Genomic DNA, 25,033 nt, shown 5'->3' on the forward strand with positions numbered 1-25,033 from the left:
AGCACGAGCCTCTGTCGCGTGTGCGATCCACAGGGGCCAAGGAGGAACCTAGAAGTGAACTCGTGCAAAAAAAGTCGGGATGCCCAGGGCAACAGAAGCAGACAGTGTCAAGAACTGGCGGTGATGGATCTATCACTGCAAACGATAGTGCAAGAAGGAGAAGAAGAAGAGGAAGTAGAAGTAGAAGGATGATTCAGCGTGGCACTGCTGAAGTCGACGATCAACCTTCCATCTCAGGGAAATGGATCCAGGTTCTCCTCACAATCGAAAGACGGCGATGGCCGGCGGCGCGGGCAGGCTCCGCACGATCCAGGCTGTTTTCAGCCTCTGTCCAGATAAGCATCACGCCTCTAGCTCAATGCCACTGCGAGTTTGTGGTAGTGCGTGGCTTGGCTGGAACGTCGGGGCCTGTTTCTGAGGCTACCTTGGACGTTGACGATGATGTAGCATGACAGCGTTTCCCCTCCAATTGCGCCCATACAGATCTACCAGGGACTACCTCTAAGCTCGAGTAGTACTGCCCAGAGTGATAGCTTACTCAAGAGGTGGTGTGAAGACGGAACAGATCGTCAGGCTTGGTCAGTTCAGTTCATGCCTGGGGGCTGCAATTTGGCAACCTCGGCACTGAAAGCTCATCTCTTCAGAGCTCTCTCGCAGCTCTCTAGCGGGGTCGAAATACGCCGAGCTGCCTCTAACGATTCAGCAGTGTTGAGTCCTGAGGCAGCTACAGGGCAAAGCTCATTGTGGGCCAGCCGTTCGTCATCTTGATTGGCTCCTGCGCCTTGACCCACCACGAAACCACCCTTCTTTTCCTTCAGCCCCCAATCATCCTTTCTTCTCCTCCACCTCTCATCAACTTTTTCTCTCTCTTTTCATAGCTCAGATCTCCCTGAGACTGGCGAGCATCCAGGCATAGAGACTGGATCTCTTTCCTGTTCCTCATGAACTGAATCAACATCTGTTGGCCTGTTTCCGGCTACATCCTAGACCCTCATCTCGACGAGCCTGTCAACCGGAGCTCCGAAAAGTCGTCAGAGCTGGTCTTGCGATAGATGACAGAAACCATGGTACGTTCTCTCAAGACGCGCAAGCTTTGCAGCTCGGTTCTAACTCCTCAACCAGACGTCGTCTGCTTCCACAGCCACTCCCACAAAGCATGCCTTTGACAGGCGTGTCGAGGACGTCAAGTCACCCAAGAGGTACGAAGCATCGCCCTGGTCCCCTCCCCATCTGCACGGTAAAATGATGAACTATATCAATGGGAATCTCTCCTAGCATATAATGCGGAAAAAAGTTATATATCTTCTTCTTGTCTGACATCACCTCACCACATTGCACCTCTTGCTGGCCTATCATCGTGTCATCAGATGCTAACAAGCCGCGCAGTGACATCAACGCCCTGATTCTGGATTACCTTACTATGGAAGGGTATCCTAACGCTGCGGCAAACTTTTCCAAAGAAGCAAATCTCCAGCCTCACCAGGATGGCGCCTCCATCATTGCGAGACAAGAGATCCAGAATTGCATCCACGGCGGCAACATTCAAACTGCCATCGAGACTCTGAATGACTTTGATCCTGAGGTATGCTCATCCTCAACCTGCCCCCAAACACCCATCCTACATGATTAGAACACGAGTTTTACATGCACCACTCATAGAGCCTTCGGGCCTTTGATGAGGAACAACCACTTTACTATGATTGCCTTTACTTCTCCTTATTAAACACAACTGCCTTTCACACTTGCATTGTTTAAGTACTGACCTGGCATAAAGATTCTCGATGAAGACAAGGCTCTGCATTTTGCCTTGCTTCGATTACAATTGGTCGAGCTCATTCGCACTTGCAATGCTTCGGGTGGTGATATTCAGCCGGCCTTGAAATTTGCAACGGAGCAATTGGGCCCCAGAGCACCCACAAACCCCAAGTTCCTGGAGGATTTGGAGAGAACCATGGCGCTCCTCCTGTTTCCCTCGGAATCCTTGGAACCTCAGCTCGCCGACCTCTTGAAACCGGGTTTGCGCCGCGAAGTGGCCGACAACGTCAACCGGGCTATCCTAGAGCGACAGTCGCAGAGGCGGGAAGCCGCTATTCGTCAGCTCGTGAGGATGCGAGTCTGGGCTGAAAACACTGCCCGTGACAAGCGAAAGAATCTCCCCGATCGTCTCGACATCGGCTTGAACGGGGAAGAACCTGACAGCCCAAGCAGGCAAATCCTGCACGGCGAGAATGACCATGAGCCCATGATTACGACATGAATGATGCCAGGCCAGGCACTTTGGGAAAGGAGTTTAGCGTGTCGATTAGGTAGCGGATTGTTGCACTTTGAGTTTTGAGCTTGGCGTTTGAGCAGAGTCCTGACCGGAAGGACAAGGAGATGAAGCATCTCCACGGCGTTATGAATTCCTGGGGCGATACCACTAAATGATACCGCACGAGCAGTTCTTCACTTGCTTGAACTAAATGCATCCATAAGATGTTCCATTTGAAACTTGATACTCCTGTCGTGACACCATTTCACCAGTGAATAAGCAACCAAAACCAAGTATCTTTCAGTTATTGAATAGTACCAGAGCCTTTAAAGAGTATTTACAACGTGATGCCGGGCCATATAGGCCATCTATTTCGTCCGGATGTGCTTGAGCTTTCCGGCGGAGTACAGGAAGTTGTTGGCATACGCCTTGGGAGCGAACTTTCGCGAGTTGGGCTCCTGGACAAAGTACTCGTAGCCCTGCTTTTCGGCGAAGTGAATGGCATCCTCCTTGCTCTTGAAGTTGATGTGGGTGCCCTGCATAAAATCACCCGAAGACTGCCATCCCATCAGAGGGTTTTCCCATCGGTGGCCCTTGGGGAGGATGTCCCAGTCCATGCGCCAGCGCTGGCCACGCCACTCGCCGGACTGAGTCGCGGGCTTGGTCTCCTGGTAGATGCTGCGATTCTTGTCAGCCTCGGATGGGGTTTATCGATGGCAACTCGAATATGTTGCAGCAGAGTCAGACGAACCGGACTGTTCGGGCCTGGAGCTCCATGGGGGCACCCGAGATAGTAGCAGCAGGGAGGATCTCTTCGCTGCCCTCCTGAAGCGACTTGGGGACGGGCGTGTAGGTGCTGGCTAGCAGTCAGCACTTCTCTTTTATCCTCCCATAAATCAATGGCGGCTTGGGGACTCGTACGAGGTGGCCTTGTCAGCCTGAATATTGTAATCGGGCTCGTTGGTCGTGGGAGCCGGGACTGTGCCGGAGGCCTGGGTGACGGAGCTCTGGAATCGACGGGGGGTGGCGGAGAGGGCGACTCGGGGGGCAATGGCGCCTCGCAGCAGCTGGGCCGCGCGCTGGGATCGGAGGGAGGCCATTTTGCGACGCGATGGCTTCAATTGACGACGTCGACGGGCGTAGGTTTCTTGAGTGAATGATGGTGGGTTGCGGCGATATTCGAGGTTGAGCAAGCTGGAACAGCGGGTCTCCCATTGGCTGGGGCGGAGCGACGTTTTGCCGAGGCGCTGCGGACGAGTGCTTTTCGGCAAGAACCTGAACCTGGCGGGACCAAACTATCTCGACAGAAATCCCACCTCCCACTCCCAGCCTTGCAATTGAGCGTCACCAAGACCCTCGACGGACCAACGCGGCAAATTGAACAATTCCCCGAGTCTCGCATCACCCCGACAAACAGACATCATGAGCTTCGTCACCCGCCGAGCGCTCTCGACGCTCATCCCTCCCAAGGTGAGCCCCCTTCGGTTATGAGCGCAAGGTCCGCCGGTGCTCCGATTGCTTCCGTTGCTAACACCGGATCTCAAAAAACAGGTCGCTTCTCCCAAGGTACGCACCACGATTAAACTCCTTCTCCCCGGGATCTCCGAATTCGATTTTGCAGAGTAAATGATGGATGGGGAAACGATGCCGGCTTTTTTGGCGATGCGGCGCTGCGATCGATACGCGAGAGTCAAATGATGATGGGGAATTCGACGGGCTGACAGAATTTCGATCAAACACAGGCCATTGGCGCCGCTCCTGATGCTATCCGCATGCAGCGTGTCGTCAGCTTCTACGAGAAGCTTCCCCGAGGTGCCGCTCCCGAGGTCAAGGCCAAGGGTCTCCTCGGCCGATACCAGGCCAAGCACTTTGGCAAGAACCCCAGTGGCAAGCGTATGGACATTCCCCCCTTGAGAGCTGGGCTAGTACATTGTTGATGCTGACGATTGACTTGTAGCCATCATTCACGCCATTGTCTTCCTCGTTGCCATTGGTTATGCCCAGAACTACTACTTCCACCTGCGTATGTATCTCCTGCTTCGGAGCAAAGGGGGAGCTCTGTTCACTGACCGGTTACACTTGTAGGCCACCATAAGAACAACGCCCACTAAATTACTGTGGGATTCAGATACCTTAGCGGGATTATTGTCTGAGAGGGAACGGAGGTCGTGTATATAAAGCTCCTAAACACCGCGGTCGAGCGCGCGCCTTGGTTTCCCTATGTATCTCTAACAAGCAAGTGATGTGACATTAGCCTGAAACTTTGTTGACTTCTTGCATGTGTCGTGATTGCACTCGTTTGAGTTCAACTTCTGGTGCTTCTGCGTATGAGTCGTTGATGTGGTTGGAAAGCGAATGCTCCTGGCTTGAGTGTTTTCTCCTGGTACCTGAATCTGTATCCAGAATCACTGCGAGTTGAGTAACCATTATCGGTTCTAACTCAGCCTCGTTATTTTGAGTTAGTACGCTTCCTTCAATGTCTTGGTTTTTCATGCACCTCCGATGGTCGGCCCTTCATGGGAGATGTCATGCAGTTTGTATTTGATCAGGAACTCTATAGTTTTCCTACGGAGATCTAGGAAACTTAATGATATCAATTAGTAGTAAAGCTTATGTTTCCCCTCTTACTTCCAATCAGGAATATCACGTCTCAGATTCCCTGCTCCCAGAGGTGGTACCCTACCTCATGGGAGCTCAGATGATGGATAACAGCATTGGCGCGTTCTAGCGCAAGGTAGGTAGCCGCCGTTGGTTTAGAGCTTGTCCATGCTGTCACGTACCACCAAGAAAGACGCAGGCATGGAATAGACCAAGCTAGGCAAAAATGGGTTGACCCAGGCTCAGGTGGTGCTCTTGTTGCTTGATGAGGAACATCCATCGGAATAAATCTAAATCAGATCTCACTCTTATCGCCCGTTGATCACTCTTTACTAGCACCCGACCCCTGGTGACACGCCGACGCAGTCACTCGGTCAGTCCATGTGGACAGGACAGGCCTGGCTGGCGGCTCGTGGCCTGAAAGGCGCTGGAGCCCCTAAAGTTGGGGCCTGGCAGCTGGCAGTTGGAACAGCCCTGCAGGGACGTCCCAGCCCAATTCAACGCTAGTCCAAATCCAGCGACCATTTTCTCGTCGCCTGCAGTGCCTTCCACATCACCAACCGCAGTTACTCCGGGTACCTCGAAACCTCACCTTACACTTCAACTGACACACCTTGCATTTTGGTGACTCTCCTCCTCACATCCTTCTCCCCCCTCCCCTCGCCTCTCGGATTCAGCACGAAATAACGGCCACGTTGCGCCCGAACGACGATCGGCTTCGCTATCCGCTAATCCCCCTCCTCCCGACCCCGACCCCGACCCCCCGCCTCCAACTTAGCCAGGTCGCTCTCTTACCTCCCACGTTCTCCCCGCCCCGCGTACTTGTCGCAGCCTCATCATCTTCGACTTCTCCCGGGATCCGACCGCAACCTTTGATACGCACTCCCGCAGATACGCACCGAGACTAGGCGGCGAAACTCTGTCACGAGGGCTTCCTTCGCTTCCCCCACGAACGGCGCATTTTCACGACGTATGATGGCAACAGAGGCTGCCGTTGACAAAGCTGCCGATGCCACTGCCTCTCAGTCTCAGCCTGTACGTTGCTATCGTCTAGCTCCCCAAAATAGTGATGAAACTTTGCTCCCGGGTCCTACCCTTGCGGCTCTTGCTGCCGCCCGCTTAGCATCCAAAGCCGACAACCCTGGCCAAGCTGTTTTAGCTTGACATATAACTGACTTGTTATCCTGCTGATCTAGGCGCCCGACGCTCAACATGTCGACTCCGTCCGCTCGAATTTGAATGGCAGTGCCGGCTACGATGACATCGCGAACAAACACATCACGAGCGTTGAGGATCAGCTCAATTCCGCAGATGCTAGCGCCAGTGGAGGTTCCGATACAGAGGCATCAAAGGCCGATGGCGTCAAGAGCAAGGATGGCGACAAGGGACACGGCCGCACAGGCTCATCCGTCAAGAAACCAGCTACCTTCAAGGCCGTCTCCGTCAATAAGACCTTTCTCGCAGCAAAGGCGAACGCCAGCAGCGCCTCGGCAAAGACCACCGACAAACCACCACCCAGCTCCAGCACTCCTCCCACTGGCTCCGCGACCTTGTCTTCCTCGAGACCTCGACTCATAGCAAAGGCTGGCAGCAGCACTCGCGACTCCTCCCCTCGATTTTCTGGCGCAAATGGAGGCAAGCCGGGTGGTGCGCCTGATGCGAGCGCAGTTTGGAACAAGAACCGACGTACGTGTGCCGCCTCGTCGATCCGGGTCCATCTTCGAGCTCACTAACTGATAATCTTAGCTGCCCCTACCCCAGAGCCTAAGAAGCTCACGGATGAGGAACTGAAAAAGTATGGAATTCACATGGCTAGTCGCTTGAACGAGGATGATGCCCAGGGACAGAACAAGTGGGCCGATATCGACGACGACGACGATGACTGGGCTCCTGAAGCTATTACGTGGGGAGACGGTACAAAGACGACTCTCCCTCATCCAGACGAACACCCGCCTCCGAGCTCCGACAATGGTTCAGTCGCATCTAAGGGTAAGGGCCTCGATAAACCTAGGTCTCCTGCTCCGCCTGTTTCTATCAGCTCGCCTCTGGCGAAATCGAGCAATCTGGCACAGGGCAAGGGTTTGGTCTTGAAGAGTGGCTCCCAGGACAAGCCAAGTCTCGTTGCCAAACCTCCAGCACCTCCAGCTCCCATCAAGTCCCCTTGGGCTACTCTACCTCCGGTGGAAAAGGCATCCCCTATTGCGGAACAGGCGCAGCTTGCCCGGCCAGGACATCCATCGCACTTCAAGGGCATGCCTCCGCCTCTACCCAAGGAGATTGCTGCCGACGACTTTAACCGGTCCGCTTGGAGAGATGGCTCATCACACGGTAATAGGGAACTTTACAACTCCCATTCTGGGCGATACGAGCCAGTGCTAGACAACCGTCGTGGTTCGTTCAGAATGGATCAGCACCCAAAGCATCCTTCCTTGCTACAGCGGCCACCTCCGTCCGATTATCCGGCAGAACCATCTGGTGCATTCCAAACCAATAGGGTTTCACAGGATGCGTCTTTCGGCAGGCGGCGCGGATCGTCCAACGTCAGCGGTGGAAGTGGTTCCTTCATGCAGCGCATGAACAAGGGAAATGAAGGCTCTATGCCGCCCCCTGAGCTTCTCAGCACTCGAAGGACGTCGTTCGCGGGCTCTGTCGACAGTCCCGTCTCGCCAAATCTTTCGGTATCAGCGCATGGCCCATCTCGAGGGCCACCACATCAGTCAGGCTGGATTCCACGCGCTTCACCTCGCGCTGCCTTTGCGGCACCTCACCAACCTGGCCCTCCACCGGAGCCAGTTGCTGGACCACCTCCACCACTTCAGCCAGTGGTTGACGAGCTCGAGTACCAAAAGAAGCTCATGCGGGAACGTGTCGAATTGGCTAGGAAACGGCGTCAGGAAGAGGAAGCCCGTGAAGAAGCTGAACGAAGGGAGCGCATTCAGAAGAAGCTTGATGCGATGGGACCTGCCCCTGAGAAGAAGACGGACAAGAAGGAGGCGCCGCCAAAATCAGAGGATGCATCGCAGCCTACCCATATTCAACAGCGCGAACCGAATGCGCCAGAGAGTGAATCCCCTGTACAATCCCAACAAGAGGCCGATAAGTCGGTGGCCACTCCACCAGCCCGACATCTCGCACCAGATGCAGATGCCAAGGCAGGACCTCCTAACTCAGCCCATGCCTCGGCACCGGCCGCTAGACGTGTATCCCATAGCCAGGAAGCCAAGCCTACCGATCTCTGGGGAGCAGCTGCAGCCACCCGACAGGAACGGGTCGCCTCAACCTGGGGTGCGGGAGCTCCGCCACCATCTCGAAATGTCTGGGGCTCCCCTAATAATGACCGGGGTCTCGGTAACGGCACCTTCATCACCGATCTGGGACGCCTACCGACCGATAACCGTGCTGGCTCTCAAGGAGGTAAAGGACCCTCTCCCATCGCTCCTCCGAGCATGGCGCGACAGCCTTCTCAGGGACGATCTCACCCTCCACCGCCTATTGGATCTGTGCCTCCGCGATATGGCCCCCCGGGCGCACACGCTGCACCTGCCTCGGATGTTACTAGCAAATGGGTTGCTGCAGTCAGTGAGAACGACAAGAAGATGAGTGCTGCGCGACTGGCCCAGAGAACGGAGCATGAACGCCAACTTGCCGAGCGTGGTTTAACCATCGAGGATGCTCAACCTGCCATCAAGGAGACATGGCGTCAAGTCCATGCTCCTGGTGATGGTACTCGACGACCAGTCGGGCCACATGCACAGGCTGACCCTCAGCACCCAGCTGGCCCTTGGAGGGCGCCTGGAGAGGAGATGAAGGCTGCGCCATCAAGGGAGGACCTTCCCCAGCCGGCCCCTACTGGAGTAATTGGAGCTGGTGGCAGTTCGATCCTGCCCCCGACGGGCAAGGGAGCAGCATCACAAGCGCGCACATCACGATTCTTCCCTATGAAGGACGCTCGTGACTCGAGCCAGGCTGAGCCATCAAGAACCAAGTCACCCACTCCACCACCACCCACAATGGAGGGACATCCTGCCTACGAAGGAGACGTGATGCGACCTCACGTTTCTCTTCCTAAGCCCCATCCTGTTGTGAAGCTGCCTCCCGCCATGGCACCATCTCACGCGCCTCCAACCCGCCCGCAGTTCGGTTGGGCTAACCCGCCACCGTTCAAGGATCCCACCCGACCTCCGTTGAGCCCCCATCGAGCCCCTCTTACAGCTGGCGAGGCAACGCAGGAAGTGTGGCAGAACCGCATCAACAGTCTCCTCAACGGCGCAAGGTCCCCTCCCCAGAGATCAATTGGCGTGGATCCGGCCAGTAAGAGCGCTTTGGACTATGTTACCCATTCTGACTCTGCTACTGTCTCTCTTCCTGGGGTCAGCGCTCCACCACAGACGGGCAGAGGCCGTTCATCACCTATCACCAAGCCCATGGCCGAGGAATGCTTTGAGGAACAGGAGATGGGCTCCCTACCTCAGATCAGACTGCCACACAAGGCGCCCGAGGCGGCATGGCAACCAGCCTTGGCTCAGAACAAGCCCTTGCCCAAGAAATTCGCTGTCCATTCAGCGGTAATGGAGCCTTACTACTTCCCCGCCGACGTAGTTGGCGGTGGCAATGCCATGAAGATTCACTTCCCTGGCATGACTGAGCCCAAATTCGTCACTATCCCCTTCTCTGCCACCCGAGGTGGTCGAGGCTCTCACAGACAGTCTGGCCCTAGACATCGGGGCTCTGGGCACGAACGACGAGGAGGCAAGCGAGACGTGTCTAGCTCGCGTGGCGAACACCCTACATCCTCTGGCCGAGGAGGCCGCGGCGGATACCGCAGTCGAGGATCTGATAACTGGAGCCGAGGCTCTGGCACCCCTGCTTCATTGTCTGCTTCGGGTTGAGTCGACAATGACAGACGATAGCAGGAGGGACTTGCGTATGGATATTGAGACGCTGTGCACGATATGAAACTTGAGCGATTCTACTACATAATACTAGCTGAGCATCCTGTGCCTTTTTCCCCTTAACCGACCGATGCGCCAGCCTCTTTCTCATACCTCGTCCCTTGCCAACAACATGTTGAAGCTCATCAGGGTTCACACAGTCACACAGGCGGGTTTACTGGCTGATGTGGACACTTCATACTACGAGCTTTCTGGCAACCTGCATATTCTGTTTTTCTGTTTCCGCTTCTTTTCTTCTTCTGTATCAAATCCCCAACCACGCCCCCGTCCACCATCGCAACATTCGTGTCATGGTGAAAAGGAGAGGGGCGCTTGCTGATAACACAAAAAAACGAGCTCATGTAAACCAGCTGCCAACAAGACACACTTTGCAAAAAGGGAGCTTGATATTTGGCTCAGGTTTGCGATCATGGACCTGTTTGTCTTGGTTTTTTTTCTTCTTCTTCCTTTTTTAGTTGTTCTCTCTCTCTCTCTCTCTCTATTTCTTGTATGAAGGTGCTGGATCAAGACGGGCTGGAAAAATTAGGAACCAGTCGGTTTATTCGGGGTGACGGACCGGAGTGGAAGGGCCATGATGATGGATGGGAATGGATGGGATGGATGAGGGCTTCTTATGCGCCGATCAAATAACGAGTGCGTATGAGGCTGTCAAGAAGATGAATGATCAATCATACAATTTTCGCGCAACGTTCCTCTCTTGTCCAACATTGCAGTGTCATGATGCATCAACGGAACCATGAGGAAGCAATCAAGATGCACAAAATCCGTCTTGACTCATAACATTACTTCAACTATTCATCATATCCCTTGGCTCCTCGTGTCAACATCCAAGTAAGTACATCTTCAAGTCCCCTTGTGAAGAATCCCATCCCTCTATGACCCTACCATCCATCCGTGACATCGTCGCTCATAAGTCAAGCTACCCGCAGACGGGGTATGTGATATCTACCAACTCCGAAACGCCCTTCCCCCAAGGCGTGAGATCATGACATGCATATGTACCCATTCTCTTCTTTTCTCTCCATCTATCGACAAGTCTAAAACTCCTCAACAGCACAGTTGGGGTGGAGAACATAGATGACCTGGGCGGCTGACGCAGAGCTTGCCTCGCCGTCTGTGAGACCCTCGCCACGAAGAGCCATGAGAATATTTTCCTGGAACTAGTCAGTATTCTGTCGAATAAGTTGTGACAGATAGTTGCGCTTACCTTGACCATCTTCTTGAGAACCATGTTTGCCAGAGCCTTCTCGCGGTGGTAGTCTTCCTCACCATCGAGCTCACTCTCCTTCTGCTCAAGATACCAATTCACCAACTCCTCGCCATTCACACCCTCACCAGTGCCACTCTCATCATCATTAACTCGCTGGATAAAGATGTTGACCATCTTGATGTAGTTGTCGTACGTGATGGTGAGCTTCCGCTTCTCGGGTGCGACGCTGCTACGCTCAGGCTCCTGTTCCTCCTCTACCATCGGTGCATCACCCTCCTGGTCACGGCCAGAGGCAGCATCAGCAGCCCGAAGAAGAGTCTCGCTGTCTTCCTGGGGCTCCTCATCGTACATCTCGACATCGTCGTGCTCAACCGAGATGATACTCTGTCGGAGGAGGTTGTATGCCTCAACGACCATGTCAGGGCTGATTTCCTCCACACAGTTCACCTTGGCAATGGCCTCAGAGAGACGGATCATACTCTCTAGCTGACGAACGGTGATACGGTACGAGTTCTTGCCAACGCCACCTTGAGCATCATCTGCTCGGAGATCCTTGTACTTCTCGACCAGCACATCCTTAGCCTCATCAGTAAGCTCGGGGCGGAAGGTCTTGGAGAAGCGGATGTATCGCTGGAGCTGCTCAGTGCTGAACTCGGGCTCGACAGCTTCGTCACGGAGTTGGTGGATGCCGACAATGTGCTCTGCGAGATGACGGTCGACCTGCTCGTTACATTCATCGAGGACGACAAAGAACAGATCAAAACGGGACATGATGGGTGCCGACATGTTAATATTGGAGCGGAGAGTCGTCTTTCGGTTGTAGCGACCGCCAACTGGGTTAGCAGCAGCGAGGATACTCGTTCGGGCGTTGAGAGTGGCTTGGATACCGGCCTTTGCGATGGAGATGGTCTGCTGTTCCATGGCTTCGTGAATGGCAACCTGGTCTGCAATGTCCATCTTGTCAAACTCGTCAATGGCGCAGATACCATTGTCCGCCAACATCAGAGCGCCAGCCTCGATAGTGAACTCGCCAGTTTCCTCATCCTTGACCACTGCTGCTGTGAGACCGGCAGCAGACGAGGCCTTTCCACTGGTGTAGACAGCTCGGGGTGCAAACGAGCAGACGTACTTGAGGAACTGGGACTTGGAGGTTGAAGGGTCACCAACAATACAAATGTTGATGTCACCTCGAAGTTGCATACCCTCAGGCGTGGTCTTGCTAACACCCGACATGAGCTGGAGCAGCAGACCCTTCTTGACAACCTCGTGTCCATAGACCATGGGTGCAATGGACTGGACGAGGCGGGAGTAGATGTGATCACCGTGCACCATGGCTCGCAGATCTTCAATCTCGGAGGGATTCATGGACGCCAGCACAGCAGCCTGGGCATCCTCAACACTCTGGTCTCCCTCGTTCGAAATGTTTTGTGTCAAGGCGTTGACAACATCGGCAACACCGCTGGCGGCAGATTGACCAGTAGAAGAGTTGTCCGGGTTCACCATGCAGGCAAGGAAGGCTAGACGGTAAGTCAAGTCACGCACACCAAGGGCCTTGAGACCACTGATTCCACTTCCACCAGCGTCGGCGCCTCTTGGGGCGTTGCGATCATCACGGACGGCGGTTGGTCGCAGACCAGGAAGACCAAGCTGGCTAACATCAGGGACAACGATCAGGGCACCAGTGAAGATGCACTTCTCTCCAGCCTTCGCACGGTCGACAATTTCTCCACGGAGAATGACATCCATGGTTCGAGGCATACTGCCGGTAGGAATCTCAGAACTGTTCTCTTGGATTCGAACCTTTTGCCAATCGACAAAGGTGCTGCGCCGAATGTCAAGCTGCCAGGCCACGCGGTTTTGACAAGTGGTATTGGGACATTGTGTAGGCTCCGTGTATCTGAATGTCTGTTCGACATTTGGTACCACTGTGCGACAGGCTTCGCACACGAATGTGGCCAGAGACAACTCGGGACGAACCTCTGATGTTCGCGTGACGGTACCAGAGATGGAGAGGAGCTGGCCAATGTTGGCGGCTCGGAGGGAACGCACCCTTGACACCAATGGCAGGTTGTAGAAGGCGATAGAGAAGAGCCTGTCGGTCTGTTGGTGCTCATTCTTGCGATGGGATGACTCGGATTGACTGGCAGAGCCAAGATGGCTGGCGGCCGAGGTGGTGAGGTTGCTCGAAGCGGTGGGCTGGCGATGCTCGCGGAAGTATATGGGCTCGTGCTTGGCGATCATGTTGTGCAAGGCGGCAGTGAGGAAGGGAAGGAATCGATAGTACTGGCGCATCACACCATCGGCCAAGGAACCATTCTCATAAGCAGCGAGATGCTTATAGTCGACATAGAAAGTGGATAGCGAGTATGTGCGCATACCCTTGATCTGGGCGACGTAGTACTTGTCCGTGGTGACAGCACTCGGGGTCGGGGCGCTTGGGGTGGGAGCGCTCAGAGGGCCTTCGGCGAAGCTATTGATTGCGATATTAGACACTGCTTCAAAAGTGAGGGGATGCCAGGGTTGCTTACTTCTCGATGAAGGACTCGAAGTGTTCCTGAACCAGCAAGCCAATTCGATCCTCCACGCGTGAGATCTCGGCGGTATTGGGAATTCTGGAGCTCCGCGGGACTTGATCATCGGCGAAGCCATCTTCACTGGGCGCTCCCAGGTTCTCCGAGGGCGGGCCTCGCGGTCGAGATGCAGAGGACGAGGGGAAGCCAAAGTTTCGCCGGGGAGTTGCGGCAGCCCTCGAGGGGGCGTCGGACATCATGAATCCGGCATCGCTGGGGGTAGCCATGGCGGCGGTTGGTGATTAGAATCAACTGCGATGAGGCCTTGAATTTGGTGGATGTTGATATCGAGGGGGGAGGTTTTGGTTGCCAGGGGAAGGCACGGACATGGGTTATGCATGTGGGGGAAGAAAGGCAGGCGCGCTACAGTACAGAGAAGGAGCGACGCGTCAAAACGCGTCGCGGGGCTATTGGGCATGACGCGGGTTTAATTGATTGCAGCCACCTTTTCTCCAAGAGCCAATGCGAGCCGCCAAAAAGGAAAAAAATAAAAATAAAAGACGGGATGGATGGATGAAAGAAAACGCCTTCCGAAGCCGGATGCTATCGTGGACGCCCTCGTTCCGGTATTGGTCAAGTCAACTATAAGAATTGATGTTATACATTGCCGTGTCCATTAATCATGCTGAATATCTCTCTCCTTCGCTCTCACGCGGCGTCCCTCTCCAGTCGAGCAGGCATATGCAAGCTGACCAAACCGCATCAGCTCTTACAAAGCAGAGCCTCATCATCATCAAGAAACATTCCCATTGCAACAAGAGTGAGTTTCCACAAAAACTCTGACGCTCTGAGCCTGTAGATTTATTTAGCATAAATCTTAACATCCAATCGCTAATTCCCTCATCAGCCATCTACCCTACACAACGTGATTGAATCTCCCCACCACCCCTCATCTATAAACAACAGCGGCGCCCACCGAACAAATCCACCATCATATCATCATCAACTCTCATACGCAGGCGTAGCCAAGGTCTCAGCCTCAGCTGCAAGCACCATTCAATCAAGAGCCATGTCTTCAGCAAACCTCGTCGAGTCGGCCAAGAAGCAGGCCGCTTACCAGGCCGTCAATGATCACCTTCTTCCCGAGTACAAGTATGTCGGTATCGGCTCCGGCAGCACCGTGGTCTACGTCGTCGAGGCCATTGTCAGCAAGGGGCCCGAGTTTTACGGTGGCATGACCTTTATTCCTACCGGAAGTCAGTCCAAGGGCCTCATCCGTGCTGCTGGCCTGAAGCTGGCCATCCTTGACGAGAGGCCTACTGTCGATGGCGTCCCTGTCGCCCTCGATGTTGCCTTTGACGGCGCCGACGAGGTCGATGAGGACCTCAACCTTATCAAGGGTGGTGGTGCTTGTCTGTTCCAAGAGAAGCTCGTGGCCATTGCGGCCAAGAAGTTCATTGCCGTGGCTGGTACGCTTTTGCTGAGTATGTCATGTCGGTAAGAGAAACTGACCTCGATAGACTACCGAAAGCAGTCTCCCCGACTGTGCACCACATGGAAGACCATCCCCATCGAGGTCCTCCCTATGGCTGCCCCTGATGTCCTGACCCGTCTTCGAGCCATGGGCTCTCCCAACCCTGTCGTCCGCTCAGGTCTCCCCAGCAAGGCTGGCGAGTGCGTCACTGACAACGGCATGTGGCTGATTGACGCCCCGTTCCCTCCTTTGCTCCTTGCCAAGGACATCACCTCCGAAGTTGACGGTCAAGGAAAGGATGGTGTCTGGGAGATCAACGCCCTCGCCCAGGAGTTGGTCCGGTTGCCCGGCATCGTCGAGATTGGCCTCTTCCACGGCTTCAACGGTGACGAGGCTGTCAAGCTGGGCAAGCAGTTGCAAGCACAGAAGCCCGTTGCCGCCTATTTCGGTCTGGCCAATGGCGAGGTGCAGGTGCAGAATGCGGCTTAAATCAAGACAAGAGAAAAGTGTCGAGTTGAGCTCTTGTTTGAATGGTAGTGAATACAATCCTTTAGATCAGTCGTTGTTTTGACCCTGGCAGCAAACAACACACAGCGTTATGTGTGGCCAAGATTCGCCATCACAGCTGCAGTTCAAAGGCCGAACGTGCCATTGGCTCTCTAGGTTTTTCTATGCTGTCGACTCTACATCTCAAGCTCGTCTTTGCCCGATAACCTGGACACGACCCAGAGGAAGATGACGTTCCATCACAACTTGACTTGTACTCTTGTCTAGCGATTCAAAAACCTACTTAGTGTGGGCCAGTACCTTCTCCAAGGGTAGAATGATAATGACATCGTAATCTTCATCTTGAGGTCATGACGGTGTCAATGACCAACTATCAGACCATATTGTTGCCCCTCGAACTTGTCAAGCATAGTTCATACTCGAGGATTGACGATGGTTCCCCCTATTATAATCAACAAATTTCTTACCAATGAGGATACAATTCTCAAGCTTCCATAAGCCATTTTACTGTTATCGTGCCAGCAAAGCTCAGAAAGACTTGGAAAACTCCTGACATTTGAAATTGGCAGGGGAAGAATTAGGGGTTATAATGATGAAGTTCTTGGTTTGACATAGGGTTTTGTTGAGAAAGCGTTGTCTGACTTGGTGCAGAGGTATTTTCATCATATTTACTGCAAAAGATCCAAGATAATCTAAATAGTAGTCTGGGGGTTCATCACTTGCTTGGATGGTTAAGGCTCAGATACTCAAGTTTATCACTGGCATGGATCAGACTCGTTATCACAGGTATATCGACCAGGGAAGATAGAGCCTAAATGAAATCAAGCCCTGACTCTAGGCCTGGTTAACAAAATAGAAGTAGAATAAGCTGAGTGAAGCCGTTATCTATGTGTGTGAATTCATACATCGATACAGGTTCAACAACTTTATACCGGATCGAGGTGTAATGGGGCTACAATCCACAAGAATCGCCAGACCCTATTGTAAAGTCTAGATGTATTCTACTTTGATTACTTATCCCTCCTTGCCAACCAGAACCGCCTATCATCTCCCCATCCCACGCTCATTGTGATGAGACCATCTGCCTTAGCAAGGATCAGATTACGGAACAGACACAGGATACTCAACTTCACAATTCCAAATGAGATCTAGTACAAGTGATTACTAACTGCACAGAGCCTATGACCAATGCTTGATACAATGCAATTGTTGTGGGTATACTGGCTTGGCTGTTTACTTGCGCGTCACGTGAGACCCCTGAGAGCCACCACCCAGACCCCAACCTCGTAAACAAGTTTCCAAAGCAGCAAACAATCAACAGATCATACCACAAGCAAACAACACTCTCCCTTTTCCATCCCTCCATTTCAACTTTGAGCAAACAAAAACAAGATACTCCACCCCAACTACAACACCGTGTGACACGCCCCTCCATCATTTTTCACCGCCCACGCGCAATCTCACCACATGCCTCGCCCGTCCATCCCACGCGGCCGCCCGCCCTTCCACCCCGGGGAAAACTTACATCAAACCAGCAAGGGCCGTGCTCAACTTTTGCCCGCCCGTCACACGTCGCAATCAAACCTTCTATTCTTTGTTCTCCTAGTGTCTGTCTGTTGCGAAGCCATCATATCATCTTGCGTCCCGGCGCTCCCGTGACAGCATCTCCGAGTGGAATGCACCCGTCATTCCGTGCTCCCATCACCATGAGACCCTTAATCAAAACACGAGCGTGATGGACGTGACGGTTGCTCCAGAGATTATTATTACCCAGTACCTGGTAATCTATCATAGAATGGTGCCCATTCCTCCCAAATTCCGCGTGTATTCCCGTTTCCCATTGATGCAATAAACCCCTGCCCGTCTACGTGCCCAAGACCCCTTCCATAAAAGACCAAGTAAAGAGACAATGCAAAAACATGAGGCGTAGGTAGGAATGAATGCACACGAAGGGTATAATGCCTATTGATGAAGATCCTCCAAAACAAACAACATGAAATCCCGGTAACTATGGTTGAACCCACATATCCTGTCTGAACCCATTCCTTCATGACAACCACTGTTCGACATTCCAATCATATCCGTAATACCGACCATCCCATCCTGTCCTGTCCTATCCCATCCCATCTATCTCGTAGCCTTCCATACGAGTACATGAACAAACCATCTATGTTACTAGATCCCAGGGACGTACATACCCAGTCCCAAATAAGGAAATTGAATCAAGAATACAAGAGCAAAAACGGTCGAAATCTATAATACCGGACCGTAGTACATGACCAAAATGGCATCATTAATTCGCAAGACATAATATGAAAGGGGAAAGATGCAGCCTCAACCTTGTCGAGGTGCATGTAATGACTTGAGCATGACGACTCTGATCCAAAGGATGGATCCGTGCGAGGACGCCTAGAAGCGCCGTGCAGAAGAAGCTCAGAAGAGAAGCCCGGGCGTGGTGGTGTGGCCGAGCCAAAAAGTCCACAGCTGATCCCTGTTTGTGCTTGACGGATCTACCCGCCAAGACGTGGTTGGACTGGTTCCATTTTTTCCTTGCCGCAGCCGCCGCTAGGCTTGATCGTGACAAGGGAGGTTTGGATAGTCCTGGCCATAGCGCCGGCTCATGAAGAGGGTGGTTGACATGGTGAGCCGCTGCGACCCCATGACCACTTCCAGCACACGCTAGAGAAGTGGACGGAGCCCGAGACTTGCGACATCCCCCGAGAGACAAAGCGTTGACGTCGTCTTGGTCGTTGTAGGCAGCTTCAGGCCAGCCGCCAAGGGGGGGACGGCGCGTATCGTGCGTCCCCCAGGTATCACAGCCACCACCTGCACGACCAATGGCGCCATCACTCCCCACCTTCAAGAGGCTGAAGGCCGCATATCAAGGCCACTGTTGAGCTGAGAGGGCTGCCTCCCACCCGAGATGGTGTCCTGGCAAGGCCCTTGATTGGTGTGCGCCACGACACCTGACTCGCCCCCGCGACCCTCCTCCCCAGTGTTCACGAGGCTGTCCAATACGGCCTCCAGACACGGTGAATCAAGGTCTGAAGGTAGGAACACGAGCTGAAGAGGCTGGGCCTGAGTGGTCATCCGATAATGCCGAGGGGGACAAGGCCTTGTAGCCTGTTCATGCCCTGGGTGCCGGCTCGCCGTATCCTCCTGTGCTGTATACTGGCTGAGCCGTCTGCGATGTCAGGCTGGGGTAGCTCTCGGGATATGTTGCGGGCGTAGGGTCCCATCTTGGGGGCGTCGCAGTAGGCGGGTGGTGGCTAATCGGCGTGTGTAGCCCTGTCGCCCCATATCCTCCACTTCGGCTGTCGTAAGTCGAAACCGCCGGCAGGGGCGTGGTGGTGATGCGCAAGGGAGGCTGCGGCTGCTGTGGGCTAGAGTTGCGTAGGCCGGGGCTGAGGGTTCGAGAGGTGGTTGTTGAGTATCCAGGTGCTGCGGCATATGGGGTCCAGCTCGGCTGAGAACCCGATAGCGACCGGGGAGAGGGAATCGAATCGTGATGCTGAGGAAGGTTGTATTGCTGGTGGGGGTCGGTGTGTGAAGCCATGCCCGGTCCAGGAGGCGTGGGGAGCGGAGCGTATGGAGCACTCGGTTGGTTCATGATGTTGGCCGGTGGGAGTGTGCTGCTAGGGCTCGCGCTGTACTTGCCGATGATCTTCTTGAGAGCTGACTCGAGAATCTTCCACGGGAACACCTTGACGTCCTTCTCAATGTTGCGGGGCTTGGGGTTAGGAAATGCCATGATGATCTTGAAGAACTCCTCGCTCTCTGCCTTGGCCTTGGATACTGTCTGAGGGTGGAAACCCTCGAGGTTGCGTCGGATCCGGTTCTTCTCCTCGACGCTGAATCGGTTTGGGGCGGCCACCAGTTGCTCGAGAAGATAGATAGTGTCGACCGAGGTGACGTAGCACTCATTCTTCTCAGCCCACCAGATGCATGAAATGCAGACACTGTTTGGGGGTCGGTCTTGGACACCCACAGGCTGGAAGGTTGCGTTGAGGGTCGATCCTCTCTGAGTCTTACGGAAGAGGACGATGCGTCGACGATTCTCCCACTCCTCCTGTGTCCAGTTCTCCGCCATGGTCTCCAGCTTTCCCGCAATCTTGAGCACCGCCTTGCTCGAGTAAAGAGAGATGGGATGGTAGCTCGAGTTGCTTCCAGCACTGTTGGCGATGGTGCTTGTTCGAATCAACTGCGGTGTGCCAGACTGAGATGAGGATGGTATCGGCAGTGGCGTCAAGTTTGGGCGTCCCGTCATTGTCGGGTCCAAGCCTGCCGCCGAGTTCCTCCCCGTGCTCCCCAGGGTGCTCGGGTAGGGGCTCCATCCCGCCGTCGGCGCCGGACGCCGGTGGTAGTGAGGGTCGGTGAAGCTCGTGCTCCTGTATGTGCTAAGCATATCGTTATTTCCTTGCGCAAATGTGTTGCCATACTGTCCATGTTGAGCTGGATACTCGTAGGTATTTGTAGGAGGCTCTGAAGGCAGCTGAGGCTCGCCAGCCTTGGGTGAGGTACTCGGCTGATCTACTGCAGGGGCAGGTGCCGCGTCCTCATGCTTGGGTATCTTAGTTGACCGCGTGATGTCATCTCCCGACCCTTCAAAATACTGAAAAGTGCCTACAACGGTCCGCGAGATCTCTTCTCCCGAAGGCCCTTCGAGAAGGAGTGACAACGGCACGTTGCTGTTGGCGCAGCCTGTGACCAAAAATTGCGGTGCTTCTCCACTGCAAGTATAAAGAAAGCCAGAGCTGTCTTGCACATCTCTGGACACATCCTGCGCTGTGCACTTCTCTGATCCAAACAGGAGGAACCATATTGGCATCGGTGATGAGAGAGAGAATAGATCGTACTGCGAGGAGACCTTGATAAAGATCTTAGTTCCTACCATACCTGTCGTAGGTTGGCATGACAGCACTGTAGGGCCCGCAGGCATATACTGAGGAACAGCGGCATTGTTGGACGCAAAGTTTTGCTGGTTCAGCTGGGCAAACTTTTCAGTCTGTTGCTGTGTAGGGAATGACTGGGCCGAATACTGCTCATAGCTAGCATCCTGATATCGAGTTGCATCGTAACCGGCTGTCATGTATTAGCAAACTGCTTGAATAGTAGCTTCCATCCCCTAGTGTCTTCAAGTCGACGCTTGAAGCACTCATGACTTGCGTCACTTGGAACTAAAACCAGTCTACTCACCATGCATCGAGGGCAGCTGGGCCTTTGTGTAGGTCGCCATCTCTAAGAGCCTAGGAGGGGAGTCCCCTCTTGGGTCTCCCCCGTTCGCTGCTCGAGCAGCTTCTTCGTAACGAAGCGTGAGCGTGTCAGGCGACTCGAGCCTGTCGTCCACTCCAACAATTATTGGCTTTTGGGGATGGTAGTCAGGCTAGGTAGGGGTTCTCTGTCAGTGTTTGAAGCCCCGAAACACTATGGAGGGGAGATGTCTAAAGACAGATGGTGAGGGAGGGAGACAGAAGGAGAGACTCTATGCAGCCTTGTGGGCGGCGTCGAAGAACAAAAGAGGAATTCGTCCGTCGTGTCACGGGAGGGTTGGAACAAGGTCTAGGTTTCGACTCACCTCGAAAAGCTTGTAGGGCGGACACTGGAACTTGACAGCAGACATTCAAGCTGTCGAAAAAGGGGGACTGATGGGAAATGGGCTGTTGAGGGAGGAGAGTTGGAGAATGCAGACCACTTGTCTTGGACGCAGAAGGTGGTTGTGGTCGTGGTTTAAACAGGTCTCGTCGAGGTCTTATCCGGCGGGGCCAGTCGGCCAAGACAAGATCGCTGTGCAAGTCTTGCTTCTCGGAGATTTGATCTAGCACAGGGCATACACCAACGTGCAGGATGATGTCTTCCTGATGCTTAGTATCCCCGGTCAGTCTCTCCCTTGAATTGCTTCTGCGTCTTGGAGGTGGCGTTTTGAAACAGCCGAGTGTATGGAGGGCTCCTTACTGGTGAGATGCGTAAAGGTTGGAGGGGCAATTCGTAGTTCCGATCCAGACCAGAGACACTGGCATTCCAAGAAGGGAGAGGTCGGTTGCCCTTTGGAGAAGGAGTTGCGTTTCGCCGACCCAAGATTGCTGTTCGAGCTGGGGAAGTGGACTCCTTGACGCGGCGAGTTCGGCTCAATATTGCTCAGGCATGCGCGGCCCCATTGGCTAGAACACGTCGACGAGGAATAATAAACAGAAAGGAATCCAGACGGGGGCGGGCTGGATTGCTTGTTCAAGATAGCCGTGTAATGATACGAAGGGAACGGGAGCCTAGGAAGAGTCTGTCAGATTATCACCCTCGTCTGCGGTCCAGGAGGCCAGAATGGCCACCATGATTCGCCACATCAGATTCCTTACCTTCAAGGCAACAGATGTTCAATATCACCGGAAGGTACTCCTGTACCTTGCAGGATTAGACTCCAATATGCGATCCGCGGGTGCAAGCTGAGACCAAGGGTCGAGCGAGCGGATGCCGCCAAAGTAGTCAAAGACGCTGTTCAACTGCAAGGACCCACGGACCTATTCACCGTCAGCTCGAGTTCGTCGACATGCGCTACAAAGACACCGGGTCTAGAGAAGTTCGTGTCAAGCCGCAGATGGAACTTGACTCGAATTGCAGACTGGGGCGTGGGAAGACAAACAGTAGCGGGTAGATGGTTCAGTGCGGGTAACCGAAGTGATCCAGACTGGCAAGATTTAGGAAAGTCAGAGTCTCGCACGGGAGGATTTCTGGGGGTGTCGAAGGCAGATGAGGGATGAGAAACATGAGGGAGCATTTCTTTTTGAGGTTGGGACGGCGTATGCAAGATATTCTGCCCTGCGTCAAAGAGGAGATGGTGGTGATTCAGATTTGCTCCCAACCGAACGAAGGGCGGGGAGGCAAGGACAAGAGAAGCCAGACCAGACCAGTAGGTAGACGGGACTTGTGGACCCGATCTATCTAATCCATCCCTCCCTTGGAGGAAGCCAATGAAGACGAAGAGTGGTGTATGGCAGGTGGGAAAGGAACGGGGAAGCAACGAGAGGGAGAGCGAGAGGGAGGGCTGTCTGGTTGCTTTTGGTCTTTGACAATGTCGAGTTGCCGGGACCCTTGCCTTCTGAGCCCACCCCCACTCGTCTATCTCAAAAGTAGACCGGAGCCGACGAGGGCAGCACTGTACAGTACGTTACATACAGGACCCGTCCACGGCAGTCATGGCATCGGGCTTAACAGACGGGCCAGGCCATGGCCAGGGTCAGTGTTGTGACATCTGGGGGGGCTAGGTCGACCACCTTGGCCGTTGAATGCCAGATCCCCAAGTGTCTCGGAGCTGGATGCAAGGGTGATGGCAGACTCAATCAAGGGGGAGACATCATGAGCTCGGGAAATGGTGGAGAAGATGGAGCTGAGAGAGGGAAGTGCCTCACGAAGCGTGACCTTGCTCAAGAGACGACTGGCTCTGCCAAGGGCATCATCATGTGTTACCCCAGCGAGATCCTGCTGCTTCACAGCCCACAAGCCGTCCCGAGGTCTCCAAGGATCTCGGTGGTCATGGCACGCCATGATGGAGCAGCCGGCAACCAGGACGCAGAAGCGCAAGCCCATAGAAGCGCGTGCGCGAGCACACACACGCGCACACCCCTTTCTAAATGCTGTGGACCATGCGTGATCACTAATGGAGAACGATGATCGGGAACAAGCAGACGACAGGACAGGCCATGAAAGCAGGGAGAGGAGGCCGACTAGGCTCGAAAGGGGTTTCCTCTCTTGACAGACAAGGGTCGGCTCAACTCGAGCGCAACTAAAAAAGAAACGAGATGGACTTGAGAGCCAAAGCAAAAAGGAAGGGTTTGTGGACGTGCCTGAACGATGCGAATGTGTGCGTAATGTGCATGTAGGCAGTCGATCGGACGGCCTAGGGGTGTCGCTATAGCTGGTCAGCCGTGATTGGCAGGATGGCAAGCCGGGGATCGATAGTGGTGTGCAGGGGTGTCGGTAGTGGGCATGGCGCACGGCGCGGGCGGCATCAGCTGGATGTCAAGGGCGAGCCCAGAGCGTCCTTGGGCGCTGAAGAGCGCTATGCAGGCCCAAGTTCAGTAGAGCAGAGCGGTGGGACCCGGTGCTTTGAGGGAGGGTTGAAGGGTTGCGAAGACCCCGGCGAGGGCGCGGTCCTAACCGTACTGGACCCGTTCCCGTCTTCCGTCTTCCCGTCTCCATTTTGTTTTCCCTTTATGAACTCCCGAGCGTCTTGTTTGACGGTACGTATCCCTGAAGCTCACTAAGCTTGCTGGGATCATGGCACCAGTTGATGGATGGGCTTGGGGTTGATTATGGAGGACAGCACCCAAACAGAAGTAAACTAACCTTTCTCTTCAGTCAAGCCTACCAGGGCTCTCTTAAAGCACTGGATGCTTCGGGTTTCGAAATCAACGTCGGGTGAGGGCTTGTGGTCGAGTTCGCAGGTGGCCCGTCAAATCTAGCTTCGGGTGCTACTATCTGTCGATCAGTCGCTAGGGGGAACAGATCAAAAAGACCACCACACCCACTGGGTGACTGGCAAACCGTGTTCGCGTCAAGGGTCCAACTTTGTCCACCACCACCTCAGTCGCTGCGCCGAAATGATGATGCAGCACCAGCTAGAAAGGAGGCGGGCTATCGTCAGCACCGCTGGGAAAGCCTGACGCTTGCCTGCTCGGAGGACTGGGGTTCCGCGGTGCTGAGCAAGGATCAAGCTTGCCCGTCTGTTGTCGGCCAGTGGTTATGGGCAGGGTGATCGATGATCGTTTTGCCGGCACTCTTCTGAGTCAAATCTGTCAACTCCATTCCGATCAGCCTCCCATTGCTTTTGGGGCACCTGCAAGTAACCTCTCGGTCAACCATCCCTCCCTTGTTTGAAGCCCTTCCTCCCGCGCTTGCGCTCAATCCACATCCTCCCGTGTCCCCACACGCCTCTAGCAGCAGCCAACAGACGCAATCCCCTCTGTCCCGTCTGCAGCTCGAGCGGGAGCAGAGGCAAGACGGCGCCTCCAGCGAGCATCCGCCAAACGGGGAAAGGGACAAGAAAAGTCGAGAAGAAAAAGAAAGCAGGGAAATAGGAGACAGCTAGCTCGCAGAGGGCCGTCGTAGAAAGCGGTTTAACATTGGCGTCACCACTGGTCGGGTGGTCCCCATTAGGCTTGGGATTGGATACCAGCGCCGCAGGTGGACTGCTCGACTACAGTAGTCGACCAAAAAGTCCCAGATTGGCTCCTCGCACTCAATAGACTGACCGACAAGGGTGGGACGCCATTGCCGCGGATTTGCCCGGAGCCTTCCAAGATGGTCGTCTTGGCTCTCAGGCGAGCTTGGGATGATAATAATAAAGGGGGCCGGGAAATGATGAGAGGCCATGAAGCTGAGCTGAAGAGCGGGGAAAAGAAACGAGGAAACAAAACAACAACAACAAATGTCAGGGTGGGTCATGGGGAGACGAGAATTCCAACAAAACCAAGAATCTGAACAAGAGAACGTTTTGATTGAAGGAGCCGTTCGTACCTTGCCCGTTGAAGGCCAGCGTTT

The 25,033-nt window shown here is 54.2% G+C and overlaps 7 protein-coding genes across 7 annotated transcripts; 4 read left to right on the top strand and 3 right to left on the bottom strand.

Moving 5' to 3' along the window:
• Positions 1 to 1,064: 1,064 nt before the first annotated feature.
• On the top strand, positions 1,065 to 2,257 carry NECHADRAFT_81533 (uncharacterized protein; the record flags this gene model as incomplete). Its single annotated transcript, XM_003044652.1, has 4 exons — positions 1,065 to 1,067; positions 1,123 to 1,199; positions 1,387 to 1,582; positions 1,775 to 2,257. 4 exons carry the CDS (start codon positions 1,065 to 1,067, stop codon positions 2,255 to 2,257), a joined length of 759 nt encoding a protein of 252 aa, XP_003044698.1.
• Positions 2,258 to 2,529: 272 nt separating this feature from the next.
• Positions 2,530 to 3,387, bottom strand: NECHADRAFT_70137 (uncharacterized protein). Its single transcript, XM_003045066.1, has 3 exons — positions 3,173 to 3,387; positions 3,003 to 3,107; positions 2,530 to 2,929 (listed from the first exon to the last, which is right to left on the bottom strand). The coding sequence occupies exons 1-3, from the start codon at positions 3,349 to 3,351 to the stop codon at positions 2,620 to 2,622; spliced, it is 594 nt and encodes a 197-aa protein (XP_003045112.1). The 5' UTR covers positions 3,352 to 3,387; the 3' UTR covers positions 2,530 to 2,619.
• A 176-nt stretch (positions 3,388 to 3,563) lies between these two features.
• Positions 3,564 to 4,509, top strand: NECHADRAFT_61885 (uncharacterized protein). Its single transcript, XM_003044653.1, has 5 exons — positions 3,564 to 3,721; positions 3,803 to 3,817; positions 3,994 to 4,144; positions 4,209 to 4,274; positions 4,337 to 4,509. The coding sequence occupies exons 1-5, from the start codon at positions 3,674 to 3,676 to the stop codon at positions 4,360 to 4,362; spliced, it is 306 nt and encodes a 101-aa protein (XP_003044699.1). The 5' UTR covers positions 3,564 to 3,673; the 3' UTR covers positions 4,363 to 4,509.
• A 1,315-nt stretch (positions 4,510 to 5,824) lies between these two features.
• NECHADRAFT_43190 (uncharacterized protein) lies at positions 5,825 to 9,738 on the top strand (the record flags this gene model as incomplete). The annotated part of the gene is made up of 3 exons (XM_003044654.1): positions 5,825 to 5,884; positions 6,046 to 6,535; positions 6,596 to 9,738. The coding sequence occupies 3 exons, from the start codon at positions 5,825 to 5,827 to the stop codon at positions 9,736 to 9,738; spliced, it is 3,693 nt and encodes a 1,230-aa protein (XP_003044700.1).
• Positions 9,739 to 10,838: 1,100 nt separating this feature from the next.
• On the bottom strand, positions 10,839 to 13,805 carry NECHADRAFT_11060 (uncharacterized protein; the record flags this gene model as incomplete). The annotated part of the gene is made up of 3 exons (XM_003045067.2): positions 10,839 to 10,955; positions 11,009 to 13,481; positions 13,540 to 13,805. Coding segments are annotated over 3 exons (2,856 nt in total), but the record flags the coding sequence as incomplete, so codon positions are not given.
• Positions 13,806 to 14,541: 736 nt separating this feature from the next.
• NECHADRAFT_61889 (uncharacterized protein) lies at positions 14,542 to 15,841 on the top strand. The gene is made up of 2 exons (XM_003044655.1): positions 14,542 to 14,990; positions 15,042 to 15,841. The coding sequence occupies exons 1-2, from the start codon at positions 14,591 to 14,593 to the stop codon at positions 15,482 to 15,484; spliced, it is 843 nt and encodes a 280-aa protein (XP_003044701.1). The 5' UTR covers positions 14,542 to 14,590; the 3' UTR covers positions 15,485 to 15,841.
• A 2,788-nt stretch (positions 15,842 to 18,629) lies between these two features.
• NECHADRAFT_43529 (uncharacterized protein) lies at positions 18,630 to 21,122 on the bottom strand (the record flags this gene model as incomplete). The annotated part of the gene is made up of 3 exons (XM_003045068.1): positions 18,630 to 20,584; positions 20,699 to 20,885; positions 21,078 to 21,122. 3 exons carry the CDS (start codon positions 21,120 to 21,122, stop codon positions 18,630 to 18,632), a joined length of 2,187 nt encoding a protein of 728 aa, XP_003045114.1.
• Positions 21,123 to 25,033: the final 3,911 nt, after the last annotated feature.

The sequence above is a fragment of the Fusarium vanettenii genome (genome assembly GCF_000151355.1).
Source record: "Fusarium vanettenii 77-13-4 chromosome 6 genomic scaffold NECHAsca_20_chr6_4_0, whole genome shotgun sequence".
Taxonomy (NCBI): domain Eukaryota; kingdom Fungi; phylum Ascomycota; class Sordariomycetes; order Hypocreales; family Nectriaceae; genus Fusarium; species Fusarium vanettenii.